The sequence below is a fragment of the Typopeltis vanoorti genome, chromosome 9, assembly GCF_054136105.1.
Source record: "Typopeltis vanoorti isolate ZY-2024b chromosome 9, IOZ_Tvanoo_1.0, whole genome shotgun sequence".
NCBI classification, from domain to species: domain Eukaryota; kingdom Metazoa; phylum Arthropoda; class Arachnida; order Uropygi; family Thelyphonidae; genus Typopeltis; species Typopeltis vanoorti.
In genome coordinates, this window is record NC_143557.1 from 135758344 (window position 1) to 135782708 (window position 24365).

A 24365-nucleotide genomic window follows, 5' to 3' on the forward strand; every position below is an offset into this window, starting at 1 on the left:
AGAAGTTAGAAGAGTCATCAGGCAGGACAAAGAAAAGTTTTATACTAATAATTGTGAAAAGATAGGGGTCCAGATGAGGACCCCTATCCAGATAGGCACAATTATAAAAGGAGGTTTCATGATCTAAAGCAAGTTTAAGACCAAACTAAATGTCATCAAAGACAGGAATGGAGCAGTACTAATAGAAAAACTACAAATCAAAAACAGATGGAAAGAATACTGTGATGAACTGTACTACAGAAAGGATAAAGAAAATTTGGAGGAACCCTCATCAGGAAAAATTTGATTTGGAACCTTATCCACTTAGGCATGAGCTTGAAAGAGTGGTTAAACAGCTTAATAGCAACAAGGCCTGGGAATTCCAGGGCCCTTATTGCTATTAAGGAATGCATTGCAATTCCAGCAGAGTTAATTAAGGCTACTGGCAATGGAGGGATAAGAGTGTTTCATAGATTGATTACAAGGATATGGAAGACAGGATCATGGCTAAAAACTTGAAGAAGTCAGTTTTCATACCACTACATAAGGAGGGAGATATGAAGGATTGCAAGAACTATAGAACTATTAGTTTAATCTTTCATGCAAGCAAGATTTTATGAAAGATCATTCTAAATAGGATTGAGGCCAAAGTGAAGGCAGAGATTATTATTATTATTTTGACACCTCCAGGGAGTCCAAAGACTCATCGAGGGAGGGCACCTGCTCTACAACTCTGTCTCTACCACTCAATCCACAAACTGACCGCAACTACACCAACGCCATCTACTGCCGACCACCACCACTAGTATTTCCTGAGACAATCATAAACATCCATGCCCACGGTGGGATTCGAACCCGCAGCCTTTTGGCTGGAGAGTGGATACGTTAACCACTCGGCTAGCCAGGCTGGCATGCCAGATACCCGAGGAACAAGCAGGTTTTAGGAAAGGAGAGGGTAACAGAGATCATATCCTTTGCCTTAGACAGATCATAGAAAAGTATAAAGAATTTAGACTTCCTATGGTAATGTGTTTCATAGAACTCTAAAGCTTTTGACTCTCATAGACTATTCTAAAGCTTTTGACTGTCATAGACTATTTTAAAGCTTTTGACTGTGTTCAGCATGTGAAACAGTGGGAAGTAATGAAAAGAATGGGTTTTCCTGAACACACTATCAGGTTGAAGCTAACTTGTACAGCAAGAAAGAAATCATGGTAAGAACAAGTATTGGATTAACTGAATGGCTTCAGGTTGGAAAGGGAATTAGGCAAGGATACCTACTTTCTCCTCACCTGTTTAATATTTATGCTGAGGACATCCTGCATGTAGCATTGGATGAGCTCAAGACAGGAATTAAGATAGGTAGCAGATTGATCAATAATCTGAGGTATGCTAATGATACAGTACTCCTTTGTAATGACAAGGAAAAACTAGGACAAATTCTTGACATAGTTAACAAGATCAGTAAGAACAGAGGACTTCAACTCAATCCTAGCAAGATAAAGATTATGGTGTTCAAAGGTTTAGAAGACATCACAATAACATTAGGAATGTTATTCTGATGTCTTCTTGGTCTAAAAACAGTCAGAGACTTGTCTAAAATCTAGAAGGATGGATCTATCTTAAGCAGAACAAAGTTGAGTATTTTGGATGTGGCTGTTTTTCCAACAGGGACTTTTGGATGTGAGGCTTAGAACCTAATGAACTCTGATAAGAAAAGGATAACTGCTTTTCAGATGTGGTGTTACAGAAGCCTGTTGAGGATATCATATACTGTAAGGCAAACAAATGGATGGGTGCTACACAGGATCAGTAGAATTTGCAGGCTCTATGGGAATATATTATATTATATTATACTTTGAACACATGAAAAGATGGAAGAGCACCATGGATATCAGATTCAGCATGAGATGTAATTGAAAGAAGATGGTCTTCTTTCAAAACTTCTCAAAACAGTATTAGAAAGCAAAGTTCTTGGAAAAAGAGGAAGAGGTAGACTATCAATGAAATAAATGGTGGTGTGTCTGGAGTGACCAATCTTCAGAGAGTTGAAGCCTCCAGAAAAGCATACAACAGGATCACATGGCAGGACTGGTATGGCACATCACTAAGTATCTGAGTGACCATATGGAATCTGTTGTTGTCCAATGAACAGATCAATGAATGGATATTTCACTGGTGGTCAGGGAGGGGGCATCTGCTATTCTGTTCTGACACATATTCTTCTTGGCTATGTTTTTAAACATTTCATACAAGCAAAATTATTTAATGTGTTTCGTTCTTTCTCTACATAATTTTTCATACATCAAATGACAATTCATTGGTTCTAGTTCTGTCATGGTTACTTAGCCCTTTGATTAATTCACCCATCAGCTCAATTAACTTGCAGTATTAAGTTTTTCATCTATATCTGTTTCATCTTCATCACTATTTTCTTCATCACCTCCATTGTTTTTATTGGGATTCAGAACAATACAGTTTCTGAGATATCATCATCATCGTCACGAATCATGGGCTCACTGCCCGTTGATGTCTGATGCCTGTTTCACTATCTTCTTCCACCTTTCTTTGTCCAGTGCACAGTGTCGCAGTTTTTGTACACCCATTCCACACCAGTCTTTTATATCGTCTATCCATTCTCTGTATGGTCTACCTCTTCTGTTTAAACCATCCAAAATACCAAACATAAATGTCTTTATCTTCTGGTCCTCACTCATTCTACAGATGTGTCCAAATAATTGCAGCTTCCGTTTTATAATCTTTTGCATTAGATTCTGAGATATAGTGATGAATAATGTTTTCTTATCACTGTTATCCATGCATCTAGATTTTCTTACTAGCAATATCCTTGGCAACAAGTTCCATAACACATTTTGCATACTCACGCAACTCATGAACATCTTTTCTTCTTTCACACCCTTATAATCATTGCCAACATTTTCATCAGATGAATTATTATTATTATTATTATTACACCCTCCAATTTACTGAACAAGAATTAATTCAAAAAACAGTGCATTGAATCATTAACCAAAAAAAAAAGCAATTAATCAAAAATTCACAATTCATCAAAAAATTACAATTCATGGAAAAGAGAAAATCGCCAAAGAAAGCAATTCAGCAAAAAAATAAAATAAAATAAAATGAATAAATAAAATAAAATAATAATAATAATAATAATAATAATAATAAATTGAAGGCAATTTCATCAAAATAGTTGTTTGTGATCTGAAATCTTCTTATTATTTTTATTATTATCATTATTATTGCAATCTCCATGGAGTCGGCAGACTCATCGTGGGAGGTTCATTCAACTGACAACATATTTATTATACCAAGCCTTAAAATCCTTAACACTCCTTGCATTAAAGACACATTCTGGTAATGCATTCAATTCACTGACAATTCTCCACATAAAAAATCTCCTCATGCCCCTGCTCACCACACTTTTACATAACATCCAGGGATGACCTCTGGTTTTTTCCCCTCTCACCTTCTACTCTATGTAATCTCATCTGGATTAATTTGATAAAATCCTCTCACTAACTTAAATGCCTCTATCATATCACCTCTTTTCTTCCTGTCTGCCAAGTTCTGCGAACTACATTTTTTCAACCTCTCTCTATAGCCAGCAGTCCTAATATTGTCTTAGTCACTTTCCATTGGACCCTCTCCAATATCTCCATGTCACACTGAAACCAAGTGGCCAGATTTGAGCACAATAATCCAAGTGTGTCTGACCACTGCTTTATACAGTGGCACAACCACTTCCTTATCCCTACATGTTAAAATACTTCTTATCATAGCAGCACTAAGATGATTGCAAAACTAGCAATATTCCTTTTAAACTTCAGTCTACTGTCAACCATCACTTCCAAATCTCTAATCTCATCCACTTCCTCATTACAGCACCATCAATATTGTACACAGCCTTGTATTTCTACACTCCAAAATGCAACACTTTGCAGGTATTGATATTAAAACTACAACCACTCCTTTATCCAAGTAAAAAGTCTATTCATATCTTCTTGAAGGGAATTAAGCTTGCATCATCAGCAAATAATTGAAGATCCCCAGTCAGTCCACATGATATATTGTTTACAAACAAGTTAAAAAGCAGGGACCAAGAACTGAACCTTGGGGTAAGCCACTGATTAACCTCCTTTTTTGAGACACTGCTACATCATACACAACTTGCTGGTATCATTCAGAGAGCCAATCCATCTAGCCAATATACTATCTATTTCTATCCTCTGCACCCTGCACACTTATCATGTGGTAATCTATCAAACGCTTTTGAAAAGTCGAAGAATATTATTATTATTATTATTATTCAGGCCTCCATGGAGTCAAAAGACTCGTTGTGGGAGGTCCTTCCTAAGAAACACAAAGTCTATCAAGACTCATCGAGGGGAGGTCCCCCCCCCCCTGACAAACACAAAGTCTATCATACCACTCCTTAAACTCATTGACCGTTCTTGCTCTCACCACTCCATCAGGCAATGCATTCCATGATTCAACCTCCCTCCATGCAAAGAAACCACTCCTCACCCTCTTGCAAACAGTTTCCTTTCTTAACTTCCAGGGATGGCCTCTTGTCATCACTCCTTCCTGCTGTTCAACCAAGCGAAAGAACTCCCCAGTGTCAACCTTGTAACCATCTCTCAACTGTTTAAAAGTCTCAATCATATCACCTCTCCTTCTTCTATCCATCAAACTCTGCAGTCCACATTCCCTCAGCCGATCCTCATAACTAATATGGTACAGCCCTGAAACCATCTTTGTTATCCACCTTTGTACCCTTTCTACAGTTAATTTATCCCCTTCAAATCCTGGGGACCAAATCTCTGATCAGAGACTTATACAACGGAATGATAACCCTTTTATCTCTACAGGTCAGTGTCCTTCTCATTATTGCAGCAATCGTCTGTGTTACCTTCACCACCTTTGCAATATGTCCCCTAAATTTCAGGTTTCTATCAATCATCAACCCCAGGTCTCTTGTCTCCCCTACTTCCTCCAGATTCTCCGTTATCTAACACACTCTTTACCTTATAATAAAAATTTCTAAAACAGGATCTACAGATTACAAATCCATACTGACCATCATAATCTATGTCCAGCAACCAAATCCTATGAAAAAAAAAATCAGCTAACGCCTTTCATTCCCGTATAGGGAGTAGGCAAGGCTGTTTAATCCAATCTAACTTTTGGTAACTGAGTGAGCAGTTCAATCTCCACCGGTAGCTAATCAGAGATAGCTGACCCAAGGCTATCACTAATTTAAGCAGCCTGCAGTGGAGAGACGGTTCAACAAGTGCTGCCATCTCATGATCCCTAACCCTAACACAATATTTTAATGTCTGAAATAGTGTGGGTTCTACGGTCTATTTTCTTGAGTTTACTGGATGAAAAACTCAAGTTTCCAGGAGGAAAAATCCACTTGCACATGCCAGAGATCAACTAACTCAGTAACCAGTCTAAAAAAGGCTCAATAAAAGTTCCTCATGTCAGCAACTAGAATCAAACTTGCGCTCCTCTCTCTTCAGGCAATTTAGCACTGTGGAAGCTGTGGAAGGTACATGCCATCTCCACTAAGCTACACAGGATTCCCAAACCTATATTCTATTCCTAACCAATGTCTTTAACACCTTGACCACAACTGCAATTATACTGACTGGTCTATAATTGGAGATTTCTGTCCTAGAACAATGCTTATGGAATGGTACTATTTTGCCGTTTTTCCACTCCTTAGGAACTCTACCCACTGCAAGACTTTCATTAAATAACCAGGTCAAGGGCAGTGCCAACTGTGGTGCAAATTCTTTAAGAATATGTGGTGATATGTCATCCATTCCCACTGCCTTATTAACATCTAACCCAACCAACACCTGATACACCTCTGATTCTTTCACTTCCAATTCTCCTAACACTTGCCTCTCTTCTATATATTGCACGGCATCCTTTACACCAGTGTGATATATGCTGATAAAGTACTCATTCAATAATTCCACTATATCCTTTGCAGCTGTTATTCTGCTTCCATCACTATCCACTAGTGTCAGTTGGCCATAACTATTCTTTCTCTTGTTTGCTTTATAGTGGAAAAATTCCTTTGAGTTAACCTTGGCCTGACCGACCAATCTCCTCTCATACTGCACCTTTTCTTTCTTTACTATGCTCATCACCTTTCTAGCCTGCACTTTATATACTTTTCATGGATCTAATCACCACCAACTGTTCTGTACATCCTCCATAGCATTTTCTTTTCCAGCACTGTTCATCCATTTTATTCTCTTTACTCACTCAACCCTTGGTATACAGTTATACATTGCTTTTGTCAGATACTGCCTTGTGAGCTTCCATGCATTCTAAACATTTTTTTCTGTACAGCTCATCTTCCCAACATACTGATGCTGATGCTAGCTGCTTTATATTTCCACATATATCTATTTTTGAAAGTAACCTTCTCTTGTTTTATCACTTCCAAAACAAGTGCCTCATGATCACTCTCACCAACCAGTGGCAGTGTCAAATGTAACAACTACATCTTGTGAAGTTATCGCCAAATCCAAAATATTAAAGCCTCTGGTTACTTCAGTCAACTAAAGTTGAATGACTGCATCATTCTTTTGTGTTTTCTCATGCTAGCAATGAACCAGAGCACTTCTTTAATAAATGTCTCTGGAGAACTGCTACCATTTCTGACATCTAACAAACATTTCATAAAAAGTTAGCGATTTTTCTTATCTTTATTTCTTACTTATCCTTCCAATAAATGCAAGGACAAGACCGAGGTATTTGAGTTCTTGGCTTCCACCTTCTGATAGAAATGTTATATGTCCTGTTTCATAGAGTTTTTATCATACCAGTTTTTTATGATGGATGGTGGTGGATCTTTGTATGGAGGTTTCTCTTTCCATACATTGTTTTTTTTCTGTAGACTTGATAGCGAACTTCATGCAAGATGAGTGTTGCTAAGATGAACAGAGTCTTGTAGTTTTTTTTGTTTTTTTTTGTCTATCTGAGCACAATAGACACTTGGTCTATTGTGCTCAGATCTGTTCACCTAGTTTTCAATATGATGTTGGGACATTGGAGAGAGTCCAGAGGCGAGTGACTAAAGCAGTATCAGGACTTTGGAATGCTGGCTATGGAGAGAGGTTGAAGAAATGTGGATTGCAGAGTTTTAGTGGATAGGAGGAAGAGAGGTGATAATGATAGAGACATTTAAGTTAGTGAGAGTATTTTATCAGATTAATCCAGAGGGGATTATAAAATGAGTAGATGGTGAGAGGGTAAGAACCAGAGGTCATTCCTGGAAGTTGTGTAAAAGTGTGGTGAGGAGGGGTGTGAGGAGCAGATTTTTTACATGGAGAATTGTGAGTGAATGGAATGCATTACAAGAAGGTGTTGTTAATTCAAGGAATATGAAGAATTTTAAGATTCTATATGATAAATATGTTGTGAGTTGAATGAACCTCCCGCGATGAGTCTGCCGACCCCATGGAAGGTATAATAATAATAATAATAAGCAGGTTGGAAACTTTGGATCCATGGAGATTCCTGTATAATAATAATAATACTAATTTGAAATGACATGTCATTTTAAAGCATAGCAATACTTTACTTTTCAACATGAGAATGCAATCAACTCTGTATAGCATGCACCACTATAATGAGTTCACTCATTGTAATGCAGACTACTCTCAAGTTACAAAAAAAATTCCATGGCATCAGATCTATGCTAAAAGAAATTTGTTATAACAGATTTTCCACTATGACAAACTATTTCTTCAGTTTTCTAAATTTGTGCTATGCTATTAAGAGTTTATTATTATTATTATTATTATTATTATTATTATTATTATTATTATTATTACCTGACATCTCCAAGGAGTCCAAAGACTCATCAAGGGAGAGCACCTACTCTACAGTTCTCCATCTCCACCACCCAATCCACCAACTACAGTGAACCGCATCATCTACACCAACACCATCTACTGCCCACCATGCCACTAGTATTTTCGCAGACAATCACAATCATGCTCACGGTGAGATTTGAACCCACAGCCTTTTTGGCTGGAGAGCAGATATGCTAACCACTCAGCCATCCAGGCCAGCAAGTAATAAAACTATATTTTCATGGATTTTTGACAGGTTATATCTTTCACTCTGTTTCTTATTACAGATTTTGTTAATATTTTTATCTCATTATACCCTTAAAACTGCTTTATAAGGTTCCATGAAAATTCATAGAAAACTCAATTTGTTGAATAAACGATTAGTCAGCAAAGGCTGGTATATTGGTAGAGCCTCTGCTACTAATGACTCATGCAAGAAGTTAAGCAAGTTTGAGTGTGGTTAGTAGTTGAAAGGAAATCAATCGTTTGATGCTGTTGGCTCACTCTCCCTCGATGAGTCTTTGGATTCCCTGGAGGTGTCAAATAATAATAATTACGAAAAAAAAATATAATGAATCAAACAATAATTTAATGAATGGCAATTCATCAAAAAGACAATTTATCAAATATACAATTCGTTGAATTACAGTTCATTGCACAACAATTCATCACAAATGTTATTGATCAAAAAGACAATATACGGATAATTTTTCAATGAATTCTTTCATAATTCATCGAAAGATGAATTTTCTTGAAAACTATTGTTTTAAAGTTTTTGTTAAGAATACATAATGTCACCCAAGATGTAAATAACATATGTAGGTAGTCATTGAGATGTTATAATTATTTAGTTGTTTTTTACATTGTTTTGTGAGCATGCCTGCTACTTCATTGTGTAGATAGGGATTTATCTCTAGACAAAAAAGTTCATTCTACCTAATTTCTTCACAACAGTGATCATTTTGAAATCAAAACTGACAAATTTTAATATAGATCTTAACTATAAAATTTCATTAAATTTAATTTTGCTAGAGCAGAATTATTAGTATCATTTCAAAATTTTTTTACCCAAAATGTTTCTAATAAAAATGATTCTATTGGAACTGAAACTGAAACACACAGACATCTTTTGCATTTTACAAATTCCGATGTTCGTGTTTATATCACCAAGTAAGAGAGTTATTGCAATATAAAATGTCGACATGTCCCTTTGTAGCCTTGAATATATTTGAACTGAAAAACTGGAATGGTTCAACCAAGTTTTATAAAAGGTTCAAATACCAAACTGAGTAAAATTCATCCCATATAACTAGTGTGCAGAGTCTCCGTAGTTCAGTTGGTATAAACAAAGTCCTTTAATTAGAAAGACCTGAGTTTGAATCCTGTGCATGACACAGAGAATTTGGATCAGTCCTCTTCAACTGAAGGTGAGTTATCTGATCTCATATGAAGATAGCAAGGTTTTGAACCCACATGAAACTTGGACATTTCATCCAGCCTGGTTCTCATGAAAACAGATATCTACGGATATAAATACTTATTGGATAATGAAGACAATGTGAAACCATATTGTTCTCAAATTATTCCCTTGTGAAGTAGCATTGCTATACCCCACGAACTATTCTGTTGAAGAGAGAGGAGGATAAGGGCGAATAATAATTATACTAATAAAGATTTTTACATAATCTTTTTCAAACTGTGTCACACATAAAATACACAAAACGCATATACTGACTGAAAGGAATGCCCCTCAAAAAAAAAAAAAAAAAAAAAAAAAAAAGCCACACATCTAATATATAAAGGGAATATCATACTAAGCTTCAATTGCATCATGGGTTTAATCCATTAAAAACTGCAGTTCTTTTTGACAAATATAGCTCACTTCATGTGTCTTATAATTGATTTTTCAGTGAACTGTAATTTCGATGAATTGTGATATTTTAATGAATTGCCTATTGGTAATTTGTTTTCAATTAATTGCATTTTATGAATTGTGTTTTTGAGGAACTATCTTTCAATTATATTTCTTTTTCAGTGAACTGTTGTTCAATTAACTGTTTTTCAATTAATTGTTTATTCAATTCATTGTTTTTCGATAAATTGCCTTTCAGTAAATTGTCTTTCGATAAATTGTCCTTTGATGAATTGTTTTCGGTGAATTTTCTGAATACTGCTTTATAATTGTAGTTTATTTATCACTTATTTAGATAGATATATCTATGTATCTATATGATTTCAGATTTTTGTAATAGGAGTCAAGGATATTTGTCCTGCTTGGATGGCTCCTGTTATCACATAGATAAACACTGTGACAATTACAAAGACTGCAAAGATGGCTCAGATGAAAATGGCTGTAAGTATGATTTAGTTTAATATGAAATCTTTAAATGTCATTAAAATAAGGTGTCTCAAATTATTCTAGGTACAACACACAAACTAAAAGTTTTGAGATAGTGTAAGAGAGAGAGAGAGAGAGAGAGAGAGAGAGAAATTGATTACATTTCTGTATAGTTGTATTAACTCTGTTAAGTTCTATATGTTTGCAATACAAATTTTATTATTATTACTGAGTTTAGTGAGGGATTTCATACAGCGTAGTGTCCCTAGCTCAGTTGGTAACAAGCCCTTTGGTTGAAATGATCTAGGTTCAAATCCTTCTACGACGTGAGGAACCTTTATTAAACCAGCCTGGCTGGCCGAATGGTTAGCATATCTGCTCTCCAACCAGAAGGCTGTGGATTCGAATCCCACCTTGGGCATGGATGTTTGTGATTGTCTGTGGAAAAACTAGTCATGGTCGGCGGTAGATGGGGTAGGTGAATTGAGTGGTGTAAAGAAGGTTCCCTCCCTCTCTTGATGAGTCCCTGGACTCCCTGGAGGTGTCAGATAATAATAATAATAATAATATTATTAATAATTATTATTCATGACACCTCCAAGGAGTCTGAAGACTCATGGTGGGAGAACACCATATAACTCTCCGTCTCTACCACTACATCGAACCTTTATTACCAATCATCCTCATCACTGCCATCTATCACCCGCCGCCACCACCACCACCACCACCACAACAACAACTAGTAATATAATAATAATAATAATAATAATAGTGTGTTCAGTGGACTTATTGCTGAGAGTGAATGCTTTATGGTATGAAAGCATGAGAAGAGAGAGAGTGTGTCAGAAATGTTTCTCTCTGAATGCAAGAAATGCAAGTTGTGTGGAAAGCAGGAAAATGAAATAACTAATATTAAGGATTGAGGAATTGAGAAATACCCTTATTATAGGGAACTTCACCTATGAGAATGTAGACTGGAGGGAGGCAGGGAGAGCATGGCAAGATGTAAGTGGAATTTATACAGTTGCTAAGTATTAATTACCAAAGGTTTGAGAGTACTGGATCTTGTAATAGCATTAGAAGATTTATTCATAACCTAGATGAAAGTGGAATTTATACAGTTGCTGAGGATTAATTACCAGGGGTTTTAAAGTACTGGAACTGGTAATAGCATTAGAACAGTGATGAGTAACCCACGGGCCACTTGCAGCCTCCAACTACTAACTTGTGACCTGCCAAAACATTGCACTTCATTTAGTTGAAGTGTAAGAATTTTAGCAAAAGGCACAATGTGTTATCAATATGAAGCACTCATTAAGAGGTCCCATGAAAAATATTTGCTCGCGATAATAGTTCCCATGTTTGTGCCATTTGCCTTTGCATTATCAGTCATGCACAATCATTAGCAGACATACTTTAACAATATATGAAAGTAGTTGCATTATTCTTGAACAAACTTATTGACAAGTTCTTTCAAAACCTAAGCAAATTATAAATTTATAAGTAATAATAATAATATATTTTTTTTTTCTTTTAAAAATTTGCGTCTTTACAATTTCTTTCTTTTTTTTTTTTTTTACAAACAGAACTCTGTGTTTAATCACTGAGTTAAAAATCTAGAAAACACAAAGTTCAGGATGAAAATTGTCAGTTTAACAAAAGATGGACATGTGACTTTTTTTTTACTTACATAAAAGACAGTGCTGTTTGCTTGATATATTGTGAAAAGATATCTGTTCTCAAGGAATATAACATCAAGAGGCATTATAAATCTAAACATTCTTCAAAATTTAATAATTTGCAAGGACAGTTGTGCAAAAACAAAATGAATCAACTGCAAAAAAATCTTAAACAACAACAAAATGTATTTAGAGCTGCATGCCAGCTACATAATTAGCCAAATTTTAGCAAAAAGAATGAAATCATTATCTGATGGAGAAATAGTAAAAGAATGCTTACTAGCAGTAGCAGATGTCATTTTCCATGATAAAAAACAGATATAATTTTGAAAAACAACTTGCTGCGATTTATAATCGCAAGAAGGAGTAACGGTCTTTCACAAAGTATTGAGGAAATTTTTTAGGGACATATTTCTAATTTAGAATGGATTTCTTGGGGTTTGGATGAAAATTGTGATATTAGTGATACAGCATAACTTGCTGTCTTTGTGAGAGGAACGGATTCTAGTTTTAACATCACCAAAGAATTTGCATCTTTAGTTACATTGAAAGGAAACTGTGATATTAGATACCGGAAAAGATATATATACAGGGAACTGAAAACTGTTCTTAATCAATTAAATATCCCAATAGAATAGACCGTTGATATAACAACAAATGGAGCTCAAGCCTTGTCTACTATGAATGTTGGTTTGTCAGGATTATTATCCAGAGACATAAAAATATTAGCAGGACATGAAATGATTATTCCTCACTGCATTTATTTTTCACCAAGAAAATCTGAGTGCAAAAGTTTTGAAAATGTCCAATGTTGTTCCACCGATAATCAACATCATAAATTTTATTAGATCTCAAGGACTGAATCATCGCAACTTTAAGTATTTTAGAGAGTTAGGGAAAGCAAATATGGTGATATCCTTTTCAATACCGAGGTTTCATGGTTAAGTTGTGGCACAATGTTATCAGTTATTCTTGGAGATGAAAGACAACCTGTATCCAGAATTTAATGACAAGGACTGGATGCGGGACTTTACATTTTGCATTGACGTTACTGACCATGAACGAATTAAATCTAAGTCTTCAAGGACAGAACAAACTTATTAATCAAATGTTCGATAAGATACAACCCTTTGAAAATAAACTAAAAATTAGGAATCAGCAACTGGAACCTAATAATATGGCTCATTTTCCAATTTTGAGAAAAAAAATTAACCTGAAATGCAACAATTATTATTATTATTATTATTATTATTATTATTATTATTGAGGCCTCCATGGAGTCAAGAGACTCATTGTGGGAGGTCCTTCCCAGGAAACACAAAGCCTATCATACCACTCCTTGAACTCATTGACAGTTCTTGCTCTCACCACTCTATCAGGCAATGCATTCAATGGTTCCATCACCTTACATGCAAAGAAACCACTCCTCACTCTCTTGCTCACAGCTTCCTTTTGTAACTTCCAGGGATGTCCCCCCCTTGTCATTGCTCCTTCCTGCCGTTCCACCAAGTGAAAGAACTCCCCCAATGGTTACCCTGTAACTGCCTCTCAACAGTTTAAGTCTCGATCATATCACCTCTCTTTCTTCTATCCACTAAACTCTGCAGTCAACATTCCCTCTGACCTTCATAACTAACATTGCACAGTCCTGAAACCATCTTTGTTATCTGCCTCTGTATCCTTTCCACAGTTAATTTATCCCCTTCAAATCCTGGGGACCAAATTTGAGAACAAAAGTCTAAGTGTGGTCTGATCAGGTCTTATAAAATGGAATGATAACTCTTCTATCTCTGCAGGGCAGCATCTTTCTCAGTACTGCAGCAATCCTCTGGGTTTCCTTCACTACCTTTGCAATATGCCCACTGAATTTCAGTTTTCTATCAATCATCATCTCCAAATCTCTTGTCTCCCTCTACTTCCTCCAGTTCAGCTCCTCCAATCTAGTGTACAGCCTCCCATCGATGTATCCCAAACTTCAAGAGTTTACATTTTGCTGCATTAAACCAACAAACCCAATAATTTGCTCATTTGTCCAGTTTATTCAAATCCTATTGAAGGGCTGCCACATCTGCACTATTACTAATAAACTTACGCACCTTCACATCATCTGAAAACAACTCTTGAGTCAAGCGTGGCAGACATATATAAGAAGAGCTCTGGAGTGAGATAAGTATTCTTGGAATAATTAAGTATATATGAGTATTTGTTTGAGTAAGAGCTGCTGTAAAAGTTGTGCGCTACCAGTATTATTAGTGTGGGAGATTTTCATTTGCCTAAACTTAATTATGAATCCGTTACTTTTAGACCTTAAAGTAGTAACCGGCAGAGGAAATAACAGTGTCAGCTTTGTCATTCCATGAATTTAATAGATATTTCAGTTATTTCATTAAGTGTGAGGTGTGTTATATGTATTCTTTCGATTACATAAATGATTTGTGGATGTTTAGGGTGGATGGAAGGAGGGTATGTGCGAAGTGTAACCTGAATGAGGAATTGATGAATGCAAATATGAAATTGATCACAGAAAGTGTTAGTAGCGTGAATGTCACAGGGAAAATGAGTGCACGTTTGAAAGGCGAAAGAATGTTATAAAATCAGTAAAAAAGAAAACGAGTGATTTAAAAATCATAATGGATGTTGAAAAGGATGAAAGTCAGTGGTGGAAGGAAACGAAATTGAGAGAACGAATGAAACTGGCAGTGGTGTAATGCAGGAATCAAAAGTGGAAAAAATCAAAAGAATGAATAATAGTGAAAGTTGGATGCATGTTGGATCGAAAATATGGAAGCAAAGAAGGATGAATGAGAGTGAAAGTGAGAAGAAGGTGTCAAGAGTTAGAAAGATTGAATGATAGACAGAATGTGATGCGAGATTCGGAAGTTGAATTGGATTGGATGAGGAAAGAGGTGAAATGGATGGGGGAATGAAATTAAGAAAATTTGGGTAAAAACTATTAAAACTAATCATGATGGCATGAAAGAGTTAACAAAAGATGAGTGAGTGGCGTTATATGGCGACTCCATTATTAAAGGTGTGCTGGATGATAGGATGAATAAGGTATGTTTTCCTGGCAGTAAAATAAGTAGAGTGATTGAAGTATTGGATATGAGGAGGGAGCTAGCAAAGGAGTTGATGGTTTTAATCGGCACGAATGATTTGACAGAGGACAAAGAGCATGCCAGAATTGGTATCAGGAGGCTGCTTAGAAGGATAAAAGAGAATAGTGTGACAGGAAGGGTAGTCAGCGTGTTGCCTAGGTATGACTGTGGTGAGATGAGGTGGAGAGCAAGGATTATGAATCATATGCTGGCTGAAATGTGTGAGAAGATGGGAGAACAGTTTGTTAATGTGTGGAATGAGTTTGAAGGGCGAAGTGAAATGTATGCGAGTGATGGACTGCATTTGAGTGGTTATGGTGTGAGTCTCTTTGAGAGACTGCTGCTGGAAGGTAGAGAAGTGAGTAGAGTGAGAGAGAATGAATCAGGTCAAGCCAAAAGTGATGTGGAAGAGCAGGAGAGTAAGACAGGAGAGATTGAAGAGGTGGTTATCAATGGGGAAGTGAGTGGTATGAGTATAGAAAATGAGAGAATGGGTGTGCAAGAGGAGCAGGGAAACGGGGAGGCTCAAGGTGACAGGGGTACACAGCGTGAGAAAGGTGGATGCTGCGAGAAGAGGTGAGAGCATGTATAGACAGGAAAGGAATGGGATGACCTGGGATCAAGAGGAAACAGTTGGAATTGAAAAGGGTTTTAAAATGAATAAGCAGAAAGGGAAATGGCCCCAGTTGAGTATTGAGAGATCACATCGAGTGGGTGGTATCAGTGGAACTAGCTGTAGATCCAGAAATGAGTTGTTGTGTTTGTATACAAATGCTAGAAGTATAAGAAACAAGGCAGATGAAATGGTTGCATTAATTGCGTCTGTTCACCCAAAGATTGTCAGAATAAGTGAGACATGGTTGGAAGAGGACGACTTCTTGACAAGAATAGAGATGGAAGGGTATGATGTGTTTCATGAGGATAGAATAGGTAAAAATGGAGGGAAGTACTAGAGATGGTTTTGAGGCAGTATGGTGTGAGATATAGCTGAATGGAATCAAATACTTGGTTGGATGTTGTTATAGACCAGATAATGTGGATGGTGGTGATAATGAAATGTATAAGCAAATTAGCCAAGCAAATAACAAAAGGGTGATCATTATGTGTGATTTTAATTATGGCAATATAGACTGGAATGATGAGATAGCAACTGGAAGTAAAGAAAATGAGTTTCTTGAGTTTTTGAGGGATAACTACCTCAGACTGTATGTAACAGAGTGCATGCGAGGATTGAGGATCTTGGATTTGGTCATCTCATCAGAGAATGTAATTATAAATGAGGTGTCAAATCATCCCCCAATTGGTGAGAGTGACCATGAGGTGATTACCTACATGATTGCCAGCAGTATGAGGACCTCTGTGAGAAAAGGGTATATGTGGAATTACAAGGGGGTGATTATGAAGAGCTCATTAGACAGCTTGCAGATGTAGCATGGAATGAGGAGTTAGCTGGAAAAGAGATCAATGCAGCTTGGGGGATTTTCAAAAACTAGCTAGCAGATGCAATGTCTAAGTATATTCCAACGGTGAGAAGGTTAAATGAGGTAGGTGTGAGATGGATGAATAAAGAGATTAAGCATGTGCAATACAGAGAAAGAGGGCATTTTGGAGGCAGCATAAGAGAAGTGGAAGAGGTCTACAAAGAGCAGGCAAGGGGAGTGACTTGGTTGGTGAGCGTAGCTAAAGAGGTATGAACAGCAGTTAGCTAATGAAGACAAAAAGAATCCTAAGGAGTTCTTTCAATATGTAGCCAGCAAAAGAAAGAGTGATTAAAATCTGAGTCAGTCAAGCGCAGTGACATGTATAAGAAGAGCTCCTGATTGGGATAAGTTTTCTAGGAATAATTAAATATATATGCATAATTGTTTGAGTAAGAGAGGCTGTAAATATTTGGCGCTACCGATTTTATTAGTGTGGGGGATTTTTTTTTTTTGCTAAAACTTAATTACGAAATCGTTATTATTAGATTTAGTAACCTGCAAAAAATGGCAGCTACATTGTCATTCCATGACTTTAATTTAGATTTCAGTTGTTTCGTTAAGAATACTGTTATATGTATTCTTTCGATTACATGAATGATTTGTGGATATTTGGTGAGGATGGAAGCAGGGTGTGTGCAAAGTGTGAGGAATTGATGAGGAACTGATGAATGCAAATATGAAATTGATGACAGAAAGTGTTAGTAGTGAGATTTTTGCTGGGAAAATGGGTGCATGTTTGAAAGAGAAGGATGGTGAGAAGAGAGGCAAAAAATGTTAAAAAATCAGTATAAAAGAAAAAGAGCAATTTGAAAACCCGTAATGGATGTTAAAAGTGACGAAAGTGAGGTGAGAGTGGCAGAAGGAAACGAAATTCAGAGAACGAGTGAAACTAGAAATGGCATGACGCAGAAATCGAAAGTGAAAAAATCGAAAGAATGGATGATAGCGAAAGTTCGATGCGTGTTGGACTGAAAGTACAGAAACAATAAATATGAATGAGTATGAAAATGGTAAGAATGATAGTGAAAGTTGGACGCATGTTGGACTGAAAGTACAGAAACAAAGAAAGATGAATGAGTGTGAAAATGGGAAGAATGATAGCAAAAGTTGGATGCATGTTTTACCGAAAGTACGGAAACAAAGAAGGATGAATTAGAGTGAAAGTGAGAATATGGGGTTGAGAATTAGAAAGTTAGAAAGATTGAATGATAGAGAGAATGTGTCACACGATTCGGAAGTTGAATTGGATTGGATGAGTCAAGAAATGAAATGGATGCGGAATGAAAATAAGAAAATTCGGGTAAAAACTTAAAATAAATAATGATGGCATGAAAGAGTTAACGAAAGATGAGCGAGTGGAGTTGTATGGCGACTCCATTATTAAAGGTGTGCTGGAGGATAGAATGCACAAGGTATGTTTTCCAGACGCTAAAATGAGTAGAGTGATTGAGGCATTGGATATGAAGCAGGAGCGAGCAAAAGAGTTAATCGTATTAATAAGTATGAATGATTTGAGAGAGGACAAAGAGTGTGTCAGAATGGATATCAGGAGGCTGCTTAGAAGGATAAAACGGAATAGTATGACAGTAAAGGTAGTTAGCATGTTGTCTAAGTATGACTGTGGTGAAATTAGGCAGAGAGCAATGAATATGAATGATATGCTGGCTGAAATGTGTGAGGAGACGGGAGTACAGTTTGTTAATGTGTGGAATGATTTTGAGGGAAGAAGTGAGCTGTATTTGAGTGATGGACTGCATTTGAGTGGTTATCGTGTGAGTCTCTTGGAGAGACTGCTACTGGAAGGTCGAGAAGTGAATAGAGAGAATGAATCAGATCGAGTGGGAAGCGATGTGGAAGAGCGGGAGAGTAAGACAGGACATTTTGAAGAGGTGGTTATGAATGGGGAAGTGAGTTGTATGAGTATAGAAAATGAGAGAATGGGTGTGCAAGAGGAGCAGGGAAACATGGAGGCTGAGGGTTGACAGGGGTACACAGCAAGGTGGATGCTCCAAGAGGAGGTGAAAGCATGTGTAGAGAGGAGAGGAATGGGATGACCTGGGATATAGAGGAAACAGTTGGAATTGAAAAGGGTTTTAAAATAAAGAAGCAGAAAGGGAAATAGCCCCAGTCGAGCATGGAGAGATCACATCGAGTGAGTGGTATCAGTGGAATTAGCTGTAGATCCAGAAATGAGCTGTTGTGTTTGTATACAAATGCTAGAAGTATAAGAAACAAGGCAGATGAAATGGTTGCACTAATTGCATCTGTTCACCCAAGGATTGTCGGAATAAGTGAGACATACTTGGAAGAGGATGGCATCCTGACAGGAATAGAGATGGAAGGGTATGATGTGTTTCGTGAGGACTGAATGGGTAAAAAGGGAGGGGGAGTGCTATTCATTTTTGAGAAAGAGTTATATCCATATAAAGTGGAGATGCAAGAGATAAATAGTGCAAGTGGTTTTGAGGCAGTATATTGTGAGATAGAGGTGAATGGAATCAAATACTTGGTTGGATGTTGTTATAGACCTAGTAATATGGATGGAGGTGATAATGAAATGTACAATCAAATTAGCCAAGTAAATAAGAAAAGGTTGATCATTATGGGTGACTTTAATTATGGCAATATAGAATGGAATGATGAGATAGTTACTGGAAGTAAAGAAAATGAGTTTCTTGAGTTTTTGAGGAATAACTACCTCAGACAGTAACAGAGGGCACACGAGGATTGAAGGTCTCAAATTTGGTCATCTCATCAGAGGGTGTAATTATAAATAAAGTGTCAAATCATCCACCAATTGCTGAGAGTGCCCATGAGGCGATAACCTGGGTGGTTGCCAGCAGTATGGGAACCTCTGTGAGCAAATGGTATATTAGGAACATCAAGGGGGGGGGGGTAATTGTGAAGAGCTCAGGAGACAGCTTGCGGGTGTAGCATGGAATGAGGAGTTAGGCGAAAAAGAGATCATGCAGCTTGGGGATTTTCAAAAACTGTTCAGTAGATGCTATGTCTAAATGTATTCCAAGGGTGAGAAGGTTAAATAAGGTGGGTGTGAGATTGATGAATAAAGAGATTAAGCATGCGATACAGAGAAAAAAAGGGCATTGTGGAGGCAGCATAAGAGAAGTGGAAATAACCAATTCCATGAGGTCTACAGACCAAGCAAGGAGGGTGACTTGGTTTGTGAAGATATCTAAAGAGAGGTATGAACAGCAGTTGGCTAATGAAGCCAAAAAGAATCCTAAGGAGTTCTTTCGATATGTAGCCAGCAAAAGAACGAATAATTATGTAAGGATGACATTGATTGGAGAAAATGGTATAAAGACAGCTGATGCAGAATGTGTGGTGGAGATACTTAATGAGCATTTCATAAAGATCTTTCAATCTTGTGAATGTGACTTCCTGGAGGGATTGAGAGCAGTTTGTGATGGGGAGGAGAGACTGACTGTAGGTGAGCAAGAGGTGTATTCAGAGTTGAGAAAACTAGATGTTAATATGGCTGTTGGGCTTGATAATATATCACTATTTGTTAAATAAAATTTAACGTATTTTTTTAATTATGTCAATTTTTTAATAAATATTGACATAATTTTTTCATATTAAATTCCTAAGGACTGAAAGGAGGGCAAGATTGTGCCACTTCATAAAGGAGGTGATGAAACTCAAGCATCAAACTATAGGCCTATCTGTGTGTCAGGTGTTGTGGTTAAGTTGTTGGAGAAGCTTGTGAGAACTAGGATCCACAGTTGAGTTTATAACAATGTTATTATCTTTGATGGACAGCATGAATTTGATAAAGGGAGGTCATGTTTTAGTAATATACTTATTTATTACAATAAAGTGACTGCTTCCTTGGACAGAGGAAAAGGATACACAGTAATATACTTGGATTTTGCAAAGGCGTTTGATAGAGTACCTCATGATAGGTTGACAGTCAAACTAGAGCAAATGGGGTTGGATATTAAATTGGTGCATTGGATTGGAGACTGGCTATCTGATAGGTATCAACAAGTTATGTATGGGGGGGCGATATCCAGGAAAAGGAAAGTCACTGGTGGAATGCCTCAGGGGTCTGTTTGAGGTCCATTGCTGTTTAACATGCATATTAATGATATAGGTGAAGATTTAGATGGAGATATTCAGTTATTTGCAGATGACGCAAAGTTGGGACAAACCATGCAGTGTAGTGAAGATGTTATAGCCTTACAGGAAGATTTGAATAGATTGGGTGATTGGGCACGGAAATGGGGATATGAGTTCAATGTTGCAAAATGTAAGGTTTTAAAATTTGGAAAACAAAGATGGGATACAGAATTTATGCTTGGTGAGAATATATTGTTGGAGGTAGAGGAAATAAGAGATCTCGGGGTGATTTTGGATAAGGATCTAAAATTCAGGGGACACATCGCCAAAATTGTGAAGACAACACAAAGGCTTCTGGGAATGATGCGGAGGACACTGATGTCTAGAAGTAGAGAGATTCTTTTTCCGTTCTATAAGGCTTTGATTAGGCCACACATGGACTATTGGGTCCAGATTTGTTCTCCGGATTTTCAGAAGGATAAAGAGATGTTGGAAAGGATGCAAAGGTGACTTACTAAGGTAGTTTCTGACCTCTGGAATGTCGAGTATGAGGAAAGATTGAGAAGATGTAATTTGCAGAGTCTGGTGGACAGGAGGAATTGGGGAGATATGATAGATACCTACAAGTTGGTAAGGAGTTGTTATAGGATCAATGCTGGAGAAGTTCTACAGAAAATAGTGGGAGATCAAGGGAGAACCAGAGGTCATTCCTGGAAACTGTATAAAGAGGGAGTGAGTAGGGGAGTGAGAGGCAGGTTTTTTCCGTGCAGGGTTGTGAATGATTGGAATGCCTTGCCTGAGAGTGTGGTGTCTGCAAAGAGTTTGAATGTGTTTAAAACATGGTATGAATAACTGTGTGTGTGATAAAAGGACATCCCAGATGAGTCTTTGACTCCATGAGGTCTTGGTGTGGTAATAATAATAATAATAATAATAATTATGGAAGGATGACATTGATAGGAGAAAATGGTATAAAGACAGCTGTTTGCAGAATGTGTGGTGGAGGTACTTAATCAGCAGTTCCTAAAGTTTTTTTAATCTTGTGAATGTGACTTCATGGAGAGATTGAGAGCAGTGGATGATGGGGAGGAGAGACTGACTGTAAGTGAGCAAGTAGTGTATGGGGAGTTGAGTAAACTAGATGTTAATAAGGCTGTGGTTTTTGATAATATATCACACGTTTTCTGAAGAACTATGTGAGAGAGTTGACACATCTTTTGACATATTTTTTAATATGAGTCTTGCACTCGGTCAAGTCCCTAAGGAGTGGAAGGAGGGCAAGATTGTGCCACTCCATAAAGGAGGTGATCAAACACAAGCATCAAACTGTAGGCCTATCTGTGTGTCAGGTGTTGTGGTTAAGTTGTTGGAGAAGCTTGTGAGAACTAGGATCCAGAGTTGGGTTGACAACAATGGTATTATCTTTGATGGACAGCATGGATTTGCTAAAGGGAGGTCATGTTTTAGTAATCTACTTACTTATTACAATAAAACGACTGCTTTCTTGGATAGAGGAGAAGGATACACGGTGATATACTTGGATTTCGCAAAGACTTTTGATAGAGTACCTCATGATAAATTGATAGTGAAACTAGAGCAGATGGGGTTGGATATTAGATTAGTGCATTGGATTGGAGACTGGCTATCTGATAGGTATCAACAAGTTGTGTATGGGGGAGCGATATCCTGGAAAAGGAAAGTCACAAGTGGAATGCCTTGGGGGTCTGTTTTAGGACTACTACTGTTTAACTTGTATATCAATAATATAGGTGAAGATTTGGATGGAGATATTCAGTTGTTTGCAGATAATACAAAGTTGGGATGAACCAGAAGAGTAGTGAAGATGTAGTGACCTTACAAGAAGACGTGAGTTGAGTGATTGGGTACGGAAATGGGGTTGTGAGTTCAATGTTGAAAATATAAGGTTTAAAATTTGGAAAACAAAGATGGGATGCAGAATTTATGCTTGGTGAGGACATATTGTTGTAGATGGTGGAAATAAGAGTTCTTGGGGTGATAGTGGATAAGGATCTAAAGTTTAGGGGACACATCGCCAAAATTGTGAAGCCAACACAAAGGCTTCTGGGAATGATGCGGAGGACATTGATGTGTAGAAGTAGGGAGATTCTTGTTCCGTTGTATAAGGCTTTGATTAAGCCACACATGGACTATTGTGCCCGGATTGTCACCGGGTTTTCAGAATGATGAAGAGTTGTTGGAAATGGTCCAAAAGCGATTGACTAAGGTAGTTTCTGACCTCTGGAATATCGAGTATGGGGAAAGATTGAGAAGATGTAATTTGCAGAGTGTGGTGGACAGGAGGACAAGGGGAGATATGATAGAGACCTACAAGTTGGTAAGGAGTTGTTATAGAATCAATGCTGGAGAAGTTCTACAGAAAATAGTGGAAGATTGGGGGGAGAATCAGATGTCATCCCTGGAAACTGTATAAACAGAGTGTTAGTAGGGGAGTGAGAGGCAGGTTTTTTTTTTCATGCAGAGTTGTAAATGATTGGAATGCCTTGCCAGAGAGTGTGGTGTCTGCAAGAAGTTTGAATGTGTTCAAGGTATGGTATGATGAGCTGTGTGTGAGATAAAAGGACCTCCCAGAAGAGTCTTTGACTCCATGAGGTCTTGGGGTAATAATAATAATAATAATAAACTGAATATCCCCTTGCAATCCATTGACAATGTCATTGATATAAATGTAGAAAGTATTTTATCTTGGGTATAATAAATGTTAAAATTACTCGGTATTTTTAACATTCATTGATATAAAGGTTAAACAATACAGGTTCCAGTACTGAGCCCCATGGAACCCCACTTGTGACTTTCTGCCTCCTTGATATTGCCCAGCATACACAACCCTTTGATACCTATCAAACAGCCAATCCTGAATCCAGTTGACTAAACTGATATCTAAAAACCCATGTGCTGTAACATAAAGATAAGCTTTTCATGTGGCACCCTGTTAAATGCCTTTGCAAAATAAAAAAAAGATGGCAGTGTATGCCTTTCCCTCATCAACTGCTCTTGTCATATTATTATAAAAGGCAATCATATTACTTTAGCAAGAGCCCCTTAACAAATCCATGTTGATTATCACAGATAACATTACCCGCATTTGCACAATGCTACATATGGTCCCTCACTAATTTCTCCAAGACCTTAACAACTACTGATGACACAGAAACTGTCCTATAATTAAACACTTCCAGTCTGCTACACCCTTATGCAGTGAAATTATCTTACCTTCCTTCCATTCCTTGAGTACCTTTCCCATCGCCAGACTTTCATTGAAAAGCCAGGTGAAATGAGCTGTCAGTTCTTTAGCTAATTCTAACCCATAGTGAAATACCATTTAGTCCCACAGCTTTACTGACATCCAGAGTACAAAGGTGGTCTGAAAAGTTCTCAGCCTAACAATGAAGAAACAAATTTATAATTTCAAAATTATTTTATTTTTCAACATAATCTCTCTTAAGACTAATACATTTATTCCAGTGATGCTCTAGTGCCATTATTCCATCCCTGTAGTGATTCTCAGTAAGATCTGCAAAATATCCCTCTACAGCTGCAATCACTTCTTGATTCGAAGAAAAACACTGACCAGCAAGGAAGAGTTTTAGTTTTGGGAAGAGATAGAAGTTAGAGGGAGCCAAATCTGGGGAATAGGGGTGGATGTTCCAACAATTCATAGTGCAGATCCCTTAATTTTCCCATTGCCAAAACACTTTTGTTGGCAGGTGCATTGTCCTGATGAAAGATGATTTTTTCCTTCTGCAAACTGGGTCTTTTCTCAC

At 37.3% G+C, this 24365-nt stretch overlaps 1 protein-coding gene across 5 annotated transcripts in view; it reads left to right on the forward strand.

Annotated features, from left to right (window-relative positions):
- The window catches only part of LOC150103595 (CD109 antigen-like), a 716838-nt gene that overhangs the window by 404333 nt on the left and 288140 nt on the right, over nt 1-24365 (forward strand). For all 5 annotated transcript variants that reach the window (XM_090397638.1, XM_090397642.1, XM_090397639.1 and 2 more), the window contains one exon: nt 10123-10236. In XM_090397638.1, the coding sequence (XP_090253764.1) occupies nt 10123-10236 (114 nt within the window). The remainder of the gene's footprint in view (nt 1-10122; nt 10237-24365) is intronic.